The 11,791-nt window shown below is 44.1% G+C and overlaps 1 protein-coding gene across 1 annotated transcript in view; it reads right to left on the bottom strand.

Moving 5' to 3' along the window:
• MYO5A (myosin VA (heavy chain 12, myoxin)) overlaps positions 1–11,024 on the bottom strand; it is a 239,831-nt gene extending 228,807 nt beyond the window's left edge. The window contains exon 1 of the mRNA XM_006831634.1: positions 10,755–11,024. Within this exon, the coding sequence (XP_006831697.1) occupies positions 10,755–10,781 (27 nt within the window). The 5' untranslated portion in view covers positions 10,782–11,024. The remainder of the gene's footprint in view (positions 1–10,754) is intronic.
• Positions 11,025–11,791: the final 767 nt, after the last annotated feature.

The raw sequence follows: 11,791 nt of genomic DNA, 5'->3' as shown, positions 1-11,791 counted from the left end.
CTCAAACCACCACAGCACGACAGACAGACGAGTGGTGGCCGTTTGGTTTTATGTCTATACTGTCTCTTTAAATTTCGATGTCAATCTTGATACAATTCTGATATAATCAAGATGTTCTCTCCTAATCTCTCTCACGTGGAGGGCCTGGTGGATTTGAGCTGCTGACCGCAGGGTTCGCAGCCAGATTTTTAACCACTACACTACTAGGCCTTCCACCTTCAAGATGGCGGATCGGGTAGACGTGTAGTGAGGAGCTCGGTCAACAACAACTCATGAGATGGTGTTGGAACTCTGTAACAAATATAAAGGTATGTTTGGAGGTTCAGAGGATTTATAGCTGGGGAATTTGCAGGAGAATCCAGAAATCCATTATTTTCTGGATCAAGACACTCAGCTGTTCCAGGAGCCGCCATTTTGGGAAAGCTTATCTTGATTTTACCAGGATTGATAGGATTAGGAGAGAACATCTTGATTTATGCATACTCATGCAGAATTACTCCCTATTGTGATATCAGATTCAGAGACTGGTAACCACTAAAGCAAAAGTACATGGATCTGAGAAAATAAAATACCCTCTTCCATGTAAGCTACTAAAACAATGCATTCCATGACAGTTCATTCTATTCCCTTTTAGGTGCATTGTATGTGTTTGATTATAACAAAGCACATGAGAGCCTAAGGGCTGGGCAGACAAAATAAGGGTATGGGAGGATGAAGAAGTGGAAGACAGTGTGGACTGGCAAAAGGACAGAAGACAGAACACCACTGAGAATGAACAGTACAAAGGGGGCAGCAAATTTTACAATTTATCTCTAGGCAAAAATGGGAGTAGGGGGGCTGATGTATTCAGAAAAGGATGTATAGAGAGTAAAGGGAAATAAAATGCTAAGGAAAGATGACAGAAAGTGACCAAAAGGAAAGGTGGTGTGGGGTTCATAACCCCCTAATTAATTAAGATTAAACAAAAATTACTTTTCGAGTCCTCAATCTTCGATATGCTATTAGTAACATTTACTCCTACAGATGCTCCAGGGCTTTCAAGTTTTTTATTTTGTTTTCTAATTTAAATTGATTCTTTAGGAGGAAGATATATAATGTCCTCCTGGTCATTCAAAACTCTCGCAATCAGAAGAGGGGACAAAATTCAATTCCTTTGTCATTTGCAGTGACTATTCATAATGGAAATCAACTGAGAATGGTTGTTTTATTTGATCTCTCCAGCATTTTCCTTTGATAGGAACTACCTCTCAGTCATCCAACCAGGTTTGAGTAGGGTTATCTATCACAACATTCTGCCAACTCTCTGGAGATGCAAAGTTCACAGACCCCTAATTCATTAAGCCTGAATGAGGTGAGCTCTTGACCCAGACTTGACCTTTCTGTCTCTCTCTTACTGAGGGTACTTGACTCCCAGCAAAGGCAACCAGATTTCGTCTTCCAGGCTACCTTCCTCGGGGATCCAGAGGCATGAGGAGCTAGACTCATCTTTTTCACCTCCAAGAAAACTGTACTAGGGATGAAACCAACCCTAAAGAAAGTACGAATCACATGGCCCCAGAGACCATGCCTGAAACCTTAAGTCCAGCATGCCTAGACTTTTAGGTCAGGTTATGTTGTTGTTAAGTGCTGTTGAGTTGGTTCTGATTCATAGCGACCCTGAATAGAGTTTCTGAGGCTTTAAGTCTTTGTGGGAGCAGAAAACATTGCAGATAAAACCTGTTTGGAGACTTAGACTGGTTTGAGGGTGGTTTCTGTTACTTCTAAGTTAAGCTTGTTCTTGTTGTTATGTGCCGTAGAGTCGGTTGCGACCCTATACAGGGTTTCCAAGGCTGTAAATCTTTACGGGAGCAGAAAGCCTCATCTTTCTCCCGTGGAACAGCTGGAAGTTTCGAACTGCTGACCTTGCGGTTCGCAGACCGATTCGTAACCACTATGCTACCAGAGTTCCTTCTGAATAATAAAGAGTTTAACACTGCCAAAGAGAAGTTTGTACAAGTCAGCATGCCAAAACTCTCAGCCATGAATTATCTAGACCCCTCCTATCTGCACACGACATCTTAGTCCAAAAAGTAACTTGGGAGTAATGAGTTTCACATATGTAAAATTTAATGTTCAAGTAGAACTTCACTTTAAATAATATACATTAACGTATTTCAAGATTTAACAAATAGCCCTACTAAATCAGGAGCTGGTTTTATAGACTCCTGGTGTGGCACTGCAGAATCAGCACTGGACTGCAAACCACGAGGCTGGCCGTTCAAGTACACCAGCTGCTCCTCAGAAACCCTATACAGGGTTGCTATGAGTCAGAACCAACTCAATGGCACTTAACATCAACGACTGTTCTTTAGAGACCAAGATGGCCAGACTTCATCTCTTATACTTTGGATATATTATCATGAGGTACCAGTACCTGGAGAAGGACATCATGCTTGGTAAAGTGGAGAGACAATGGGGTTACACACAGCAACATTTGTTAGGATAGTTCAGGACTAGGTGATGTTTTGTTCTATCATAGACAGGGCCCTTAGGAGTTGGAATCAACTCGACGGCACCTAACAACTGTTCTTCTAGGCCACCTTTGTCTCTCAATAGTGGAGTTCTAGCCTTTTATTCTGTCTAGCCTCTTTATTACCCCAATCTTGTATTTCTCCTAGTTTCAGAATATATTTAGGAAGAAGTAGAAACCGCCAGGAAAACCCATGTTTTTGTATGAATGACTAAGGTTAGACACTACTTGTCAGTTTTTGTTTCTAGTTCATTATCTTCTGGCCACAGCAGCACAACAGGCCAAGGGAGGCAGACAGATGGCAGCCACAAATGATGGCATGTGGACAACTGACTTCTCTCTAGATTTCAATAGAGTTTGGAGCAAATTATTCTGAAATCAGAACATAATCACAGCACCCCTAAATTCTATAGTTGGAAAATCCTTTCTTCTATAGGAAGATATCTCATGTTAAAAGCTCTGGTTAAGGAGAATTCCAAGTGAGGAGGGACTTGAAGACAAAAGGCGAGTGCCTGAGGCATGAAGAATGCTAAGGATAAGTTTCGACAAAGTTCAACCTGTGCCAGCAAACCCAGACTGGCATTACAACCCAGGTAGCTGGGGGAGGCCTTGGGAAATAAAGCAAAGCGCGAAGTGTGTGGAGGAAAGGCTAAATGAACCACATAAACTCTTTTTCTATCGATTCCCACTAAAATAGGAAACTATAGAAATGACATGAAGGGAGGTAAAGTGTATGAGGTATCACTGGTAACGGGGCTAAAGAGGAACCATAATATTCATTTGGAAGGAAACGAAAACCAAACTCTTCCCTCTGGCCTAGCTGGCAAGCACAAACTCTTTGAGTCAGTTGGGGAAGAGAAGAAGCAAAACATAGGAGAATTTTCCAGAGTGATAGAACAGAAATATTCTGTCTTGTTTGTGGTGGTGCTTTTGTCAAAATTCATTGAAGTATAGTTCACTTAAAATGGGTAAATTTTGTTGTATGTAAATTTCACCTCAGTAAGATTGAAAACGACAGGGAGGGAGGGGAAGGAGGGACAAGAGAAGAAAGAGAAGGGATGAGATGAGGGTTGGGGAACACACTCTCCACAGAGACACATGGAAAAAGTCTTGAAGACCGCTGTGGGATAGAGAACATACCCACCAAGATGGAGGGGAGGAGTGGGGTTGCCTATAAAGTTTTGCCAAGGGCTAGACCTTATTCCATAAAACATCTAGGACTTTAAACTTCCAACAATAACATATTTCATTAGGAAGAGCCTGAAGCAGAGGCAGAAAAATCCAAGACTTCTTCAATAAATTGTTGTTGTCAAGTGCCATCAAGTCGCTTCCAACCCATAGTGACCCCGTATAGGGTTTCTGAGGAGCAGCTCGTTAGCTTGAACCACCAACTTTGCAGCTCAAACAACTTTGCAGTCTGGAATATTAACCCACAGCACCACACCAGGAATCCTCAATGAGTTATATGTCCCTAATTCTCCCAATGGAGGCAAAAGCTATCATTTCAAACCAAATCCACTGAGTCCATTTTGATTCATTGTGACCCAAAAGGACAGAGCTGAATTGCCCTATAGGGTTTTCTAGACAAATCTATAACAAAGCAAACTGCCACATCTGTTTCCCACAGAGTGGCTGATGGGTTCAAACTGCTGACCTTCTAGCTAGCAACCAAGTGTTTACCTACTGCAAGATTAGGGATCGTCTCAAACTCATCATAAAGAAATTAAATTACCTTCTGAGGAAAGAGATATGGTAAGAGGAATCGTTTCTCTCCTTCCACATTCTCTTACACAAAAGTTCGGGTATCACCCATCTGGAACCCCACTCATAGGCATACTCCAATAGAGCTAAATGCACAGGGAGAGTTTTTTACCTGCTTGTTTGGCAGTAGCAACACTCCATCAGAATTACGTAACAATTACACAGAACCTCTTTGTAGTCATTAGACAACACACGTGAAAAGATAGTTATAAATTTCAAGATGAAAGTCATGGGCATTGTACTTTGCTGGAGCAGTCTGAAAAAAGTATTCCTGCTGAGTAACTTTCAAATTCCACAGAGTCAGCACAAAATTTTGATGAAATTGGAATTAAACTGGAATTCCCCTGGTTGGGGCTACTGGCGTCATCATACACCCATACTATACCTAATCCATCATGGGAACCTGTCTCTCTGATTATTCCCTTCTTTGCCATACCATCTACCCCTGCCTCTGTCTACCAGCCCTTCATTGCTTCCCATTTTGTCTTCTCCACTAGTCTCTTGGTTCTGCCTTGATTACCAGTTCTCCTCTCTGTTACTAATCCTGTCCAACATGTCTGACGGTGTGTTTGCTTGTTTAATCATTTCTTCACACCCTGCTTTGTTTCTACAAGATTAGTGAACTAGTCATCCCAAACCATTATGTTCAATCTATCTTTTCTATGTTTAAGAAATCATTCATTTGAGAATGTACTCTAAGGGGGCTTACAGTATTATAGTAGTCATAGAAATATGTACAGATAACTATGATAAGATAGAAACAAGGGTTACTAAAACAGAAAGAAGTGCTAGTGGGCACTCAGAATGTGAACTGTCAGCTGGATGTCAAGTGAAATTAGAATTGGTAAGCAAGAAGTAGAAGGTGAGAGACAAGGGAAAGGATATTGAGATTTCCACCCTAGGAGGCCAGGAAACTAACATCATCATTAACAGACCTGGGGGGGAGGAGAAAATACGGATGGAGGGAGCCTGGCAGGAGACTTGAGAACAGCAAATGTGCTTGCCAAACCCCAAGTTAGGGAACATGAGCAGAAATGTAATTTCTGTCTGCTTTAAATTGTTTGATGCACTCTGAAATATGTAGTTTGGGCACCAAAATATTAAAATTCTCAAGACATTGATGGATTGAAAGGACAACAACATAGGATATTAAAATTGGAACTCTCCTTGGGAGAGGCCATATGGCTTTGGTATTATGAAGAAATACAGTGGGAAGTGAAGGCCACAGATATACAATTTATTGGCCTAAAGAGCTGTTTCATGTAGGAAAGTAAATGCAGTTTATTGAATGTAGGGTTTTAGATTATTTTTGCAGTGTTATACTACTCAGCAGCCTTGACAGCATCACGGGACTAGCTAACTAATCAACTGACCAGCCCTGGCCATTTCACAGCGTTTACAGTGTTACCCACGGCATCTGGGAACCTCATGCCCTGTTACTGTTGGTGATTCTTCTTCGTTAATCCTACTCCACAGATGCTGAATCTTCTAGCATTGCTGAAAGCACTTATGGGTAGGTAATATGATGATATAGACTACCCCAAGGGCAAGCCAAGACTAACAAATATTTTCAAAATCAAAAGCAATAAGATGTCACAGCCACCTTCAATTCTTTGAGGAACAAGTTAGGATAGACATCAAAATAAATCAACACATAACTCTGTGAATATATTTTTTAAAAATCATTGAATTGTACAATTAAAATTGGTGACATTTTATGGTGTGTAAATTATATCTCAATAAAGCTGTTACTTTAAAAATAAACAAACATGTTTCAACCAAAATGTTACTTACCAGAAATATTATATCCCAGGAACCTAGTTATTACCCTTAAAATGTTTATTCTGCTAGAAATTTTTACAAAATGGAAACCCTGCTAAATTGCTATGACAAAACTATTGTCTTTTTAGCAAAAAATGAACAAATTGGGCAATGTCTTGACCCTTTGCTTTAACAAGAACGGATCTCTATCACACATTAAAATCTGCCTTTAAACTGTGAATGACATTTTTTAAAGGGCACTTTTCAGACCTAAGCACAATGCTGAACATCATCATTATCTGTTGTTGTTGTTGCTGTTAAGCGCCATTGAGTCAGTTCCGACTCATAAGAACCCTGTAATAGAGTTTCTAAGGAGGAGTGGCTGGTGAGCTTGAATTGCCAACCTTGTGGTTCAAACCGACTTTGCAGTCCAGCACACTACGCCACAGTACCACACTGCTGAATATCATAATTACAGCATGTTACTAATACATATTTCTTTGTAACCTACCCCAAAACTTCCTTCCCTGTAATGCTCTTCAAAGGAAAGATCCTTGTGTTTATCCACTGACAGAACTTCTAATGATTTCCCTCTTCCCTTAATAATCACTACCTAAGGCACACTAAAGGACCTCTGGTAGCATAGTGGTTAGGAATCAGGATGCTAACCTCAAGGTCGGTAGTTCGAAACTACCAGCCTTTTCACTGGAGAAAGATGAGGCTTTCTGCTCCCGTACAGATTTGCAGCCTCAGAAACCCTGTGCAGGGTCACTATGAGTCAGAACCGACTCCACGGTACTTAACAACAACAACAATATCATTATGAGGCACTGTGGGTTAATGCACCAGACTGCAAAGTCATTTGAACTGCAAGGTCAGTGGTTCAAGCTCCCCAGCTGCTCCTCAGAAACCCTATACAGGGTCGCTATGGGTCGGCACTGACTCAAGGGCACGTGACAACAACAATCATGGTTAATGAGATCCTGGTGTGGCGCTGTGGGTTAATGCGTTGGACTGCAAAGTCAGTTTGAACAAGGTCAGCACTTCAAGCTCACTAGCTGTTCCTTGGAAACCCTATACAGGGCCTCTATGGGTGGGAACTGACTTGACTGCACTTGACAACAACAATATCATGGTTAATGGAATCCTGGTGTGGCACTGTAGGATAAAGCACAGGTCCATGAGGTCAATTTGAACCGCAAGGTCCACAGCTCAAGTTCACCAACCATTTCTCAGAAACGCTATACGGGGTCACTGTGGGTCAGAACCTACATTATGACACTTAACAATACCAACAATCCAGGTTAATAAGGAGTGCTGGCAGCACAGTGAGTTATGAGTTGGTTTGTTAACCACAAGGTGAACAGTTCAAATCTACCAGCTGCTCTGCTGGAGAAAAATGAGGCTTTCTGCTCCTGTTAAGATTTATAACCTTGGGAACCCTATACAGGATCACTATGAAACTCCATGGCACACAACCACCACCACCGTCCTGGTTAATGCTATGTGATAGTTTAGTTAGGCCAGTCTCCCCAGTATTATGTTAGTATCCTCCATTTTGTGAGTTGATATCGATATTTTCCATATTCTGTGTTATGAATGTAAGGGGGCTTCAAAAATTTCATGGAAAAATGGAATTAAAGATAATATCATTTTCCCAAAAGCTTTTTGAAGCCCCTTCTGCTAACCTCTACGAGTCCTGGTGTGGCGCTGTGGGTTAATGCACTGGACCGAAAGGTGGGTTGAACCACAAGGTCTGTGGTTCAAGCTCATCAGTCGCATTTTGGAAAGCCTATACACAGTCACTATGAGTTGGAACCGACTGGAGGGCACTTAACAACAACAACTACTACTAACCTCTGTATGTAAATGGTTGGGGTATTTCTTGAGTTCACCCTTACAAGAGTCACAGTGTTATCTGATATAAGAGGAGTTTCCTTGAAGAGGCGCTTCTCGTTGTTGTTGTTATGTGCCATCAAACCAACCTTGTGGTCCAGTGCTTATCCTACAGCGCCACACCAGGATTTGAGGGTGTGCTACATCCAATATATATATTAGATGCCCTGGCAAAGCTCTCTCTTACTCTGGATCTTTCATCTGACATGTAGTCATTTGACCTCTCATTCTTGGGACTTGAGCTAAGCAGCCTAACCCTGACTCACCAGTTCTGGGATTCAGCAGCTTCTATATCCCCATAAGCCAACAGCCTGTCATCTGACCTGCAGACCAGCCACTGCAACCACATGAATAAGTAGAAGCCTCCAGTCTGACACCTGACCTATGGATTTGGTACTTGCCAGCCTCCACAATCACATGAGCCACGTGGTTTTGCTTCTCTAGAAAACTCAGCCTAACGTAACTTCTCTACAAGAACTCAGAAAGACCTGAGCTTTAATCTTTGGAAACATTCCAACCTTTCCCATGTCCCAACCTGTTCCCTAACTTCTACCAACAATTACCATACCAGCTAATCTGCCTGTTATTGAGGTAATAGCAGGTTATTTATGCCCTTGGATATTCAAAGTGGGTCAAGAATATAAGAAGCAGACTGTGAGTCCCTTGAGGGAAAAAACTGTGTCTTGTTCACAGTTAGAACCTCCCAAAGTACACACAGGAGCTGATCAATAAGTATTTCTACCTGCCACTAAGCTAAGGTCCAGTTACAAAAAGACTTAACCAGCAAATAGCTGTGACCAGAAATTCTTAGGTACTAAATACACCTGTATTTAGGAAAAAGCAGTTTAAGTTCAATTTCAGTCTTGATGTCTAAACAAGCCTAGCTCTATAGTAGCTAAACCCTTAAAACAGAAAGGAGATGAAGTTGTGATTAAGCCCAGCACCTTAAAATTTAAAATCATAATATATACCTTTTTTCCCTCCCAAATTATGTTGGAGGAAAAAAACAGTTCCAAACTCCAACAACAATTTAATATCCAATCAGACTCTAAGTAGTGGCTTCCTGTCGGTCAGGTAATTCAAGGATGTCCCCTTGATGAGGGGTCCTTTTCATCATATCAACTAAGGAATGTTTATGGAATTATATCTCATCATGTGAAAATGACTCTGGTATTTCTTAGTTCCGGTACCATAAACATGTATTATGAAGATGAAATTAGTTAATACTTGAATAGTACTTAGTGTCTGGGGCATAGCAAGCATGATACATGTTTCTTACTAACATGGCCTTTAATTCATTTCCAATTGCATACATCCATACATTAGAGATCTGTAATGCCTTAAGAAATTACTAGGTTTAGAGAGAAGTTCCAATTTAAATCTGGGGCTGGAAAGAAAGGGATTTCATAGACTGTTTCATTCAAACCCCTAATTTCATGGTTGAAGAAATTAATCACATACTTCATATTTGTAGAGCAATTCACAGGTTACAAAAAGCTTTCACATCTATTATTAAGCTTGAGCCATACAACAGTCTTGCAAGGGATGCAGGGCAAGTATAATTAACTCCATTTACAGATGAGGAAATAAGCACAGAGAGGTTACGTGACTTGTCTAAGGTCACACAGTAAGTGAAAAGGCTCACGAATTCAAATTTCCCCATGCCTAGTGCAGACCGCTTTTCAGTATAAACACGCTATAACTTGGATCCTGTGCTTATCTGGGTCAAATTGAAAGCAATGTTTCCAAGACCCCTAAATAGGGATTCTGTTGCAAATGTGGGCTTTAAAAGTTAAGATGATTCTGTTAACTGGCGTTCTCAACAATAAAACTCTCACTGCCCTTGACTTGATTCCAATTCAAAGGATAGAGTAGAACTCAGTAGCTGGCAAAACACACTCATGATGGGAGGCAGCGTGAGGTGAGGGACCTCATTAGGTCTACAAGATCAAGCATCTTCTCATTGCATCAAATGACTTGATTCCACACACAGTGGGCACAATACATTCCCAAGCCAAATTTTCAGAGCAGTCTTCAAAGGGAACGTTCTCCAAAATAAAACCATTCAAAGATGACAAGACCCAGAGAACACTGCTATCAGCTAAAGAGAGAAAGACTGTCACTTCCCTTAAATGAAACCCAGAAGGAAAGTCTCGCCCCAGCGGATGGCGAGGACATGGGGCCTAATGAGACTCTAAGGGATTTACACGCAGGTTGCAAACTCCCAGAGACAAATGAGTGACGACCATCCCAGCTGGTGAATCAGCTCGCATTTATCTGGGCTGCATCTTCCCCCGCGGCTCCCCAACCAGAGCAACTTGCTAAACACGGCCGCTAAACGCGAAAATCGCCTGGCCACAGTAAGCTAGTCTGCGGGTAGGGTACGAGTGAGACCGCATACCAACACAAGACGTTATTTTAAGCGCGTGTTCCCACGGGAGGGACCATCACATCTCCGAGATTAAGCATCTTCCACCAGCCAGGATTTCTCCTACAACGAGCCGGCGGGCTGGGCAATCCTGACCCTGACCCGCCCTGCAAAATCCACATGGACCCCGTTTCCACTCGGATGCCCGCTCTGCCCCGAGCCCAAGAATCGTGGCAGCGTGACAGTGAGGCCCCTGAGGCTGGCCTCCCTCCGTCGCTTTAATCATCTGCTCCCCGAAAGAGGAAGGCGCTTTTGCGGGCAACAGGCGGGCAGGGCCGGCGTTTTGAAATGCTGGAGAAGGGGATGGTGCTGGTAGGGCCCGGCCAGGCCTCGCGCGCCCGCCCCTCCCCAGCCTGACAGCTGGCGGCGCCGCCCGCCGCGGCCCCCGGGGCGCCTTACCTTTGTGTACAGCTCGGAGGCGGCCATGGCGCGGGCTCCGCTGCACCGACGCCCCCCGCCTGTGCGGAGGCCGCACCTCGCCTGGGCGGCCGCCCGCACCACCAACTAAAAAGCGCCGAGGCAGCGGCCGGCAGAGAGCTGTGCAGAGCTGGGCAGGGCAGGGCAGGGCAGGGCGGGCCGCGCGGGGCGGGGCGACTCAGGCGCGGGTGGCCCGCCGGAGCCTCGCCATCACTCTCGCCAGCAGCCGCGAGCGCTCGGCGCGCCCAGAGTCCCAGCCACCGCTGCTGCAGCTACCTCCCAGGCCCGAGATGCTGCTCCCGCTGCTGCTGCTGCTGCCGCCGCCGCCGCCGCCCTATGCATTGTGGGAGCGGGAGGAGGCTGCGCTCGAGCGCTGCCACCGCGGCTGCTCCCGGCTCTCTAGGGCTCACGCTGCCTCCCATCGGCTGCGGGCACCCAACATCCTCAGCCTTCCTTCAACTAGTTTTACCGCCGCAGCCTCCCGCTCTGCCAAGATCCGGAAACCGACCCCAAGCTACTCCCCACCCCAAACGAGCCCTGGACCATGCAGAATAACCCATGCCCCGATGGGGGCAGCATTAGCTAGTATCACTGAGTGTGTCCAGGTTAATGACTGGGAACCTCTATTCTGAGCATTTGGGGGAAGACTTCTTGGAAGGCCATCAAATAAGACATCTGTAAACACCTCCAGAAGAGCCTTGTTAACAGCAGTAGATTGGAAGCCTGTCGGTGCAGGGCCGGGAATTGGAGGTGAAGGACCACCAAGGTCACCCCAGACACCTCAGTCTGTTTCAGGCTCATTTCCTGAAGCCAGAGCAGAGAGATCTGTTCTAAGCTACAGAAATTTAAGTGAAACAAAGTGATTGGGGACGGAAGGGGAGCAGGAGTGGTGGTTGTGAGCAGCCCTGACACCTACCACTGTCCTGGGTTTGTGTGTTCCTTCTGTCTCCTTCTCACTCCCAGGTCCAGTTTCCCTGGAGCCACAGGAAATTGACCTAGAATGTCACTTTGAAATGGCA

Source organism: Chrysochloris asiatica, unplaced genomic scaffold (assembly GCF_000296735.1).
Source record: "Chrysochloris asiatica unplaced genomic scaffold, ChrAsi1.0 scaffold00004, whole genome shotgun sequence".
Lineage (NCBI taxonomy): Eukaryota > Metazoa > Chordata > Mammalia > Afrosoricida > Chrysochloridae > Chrysochloris > Chrysochloris asiatica.
This window is presented reverse-complemented; position numbering and strand designations above follow the sequence as displayed.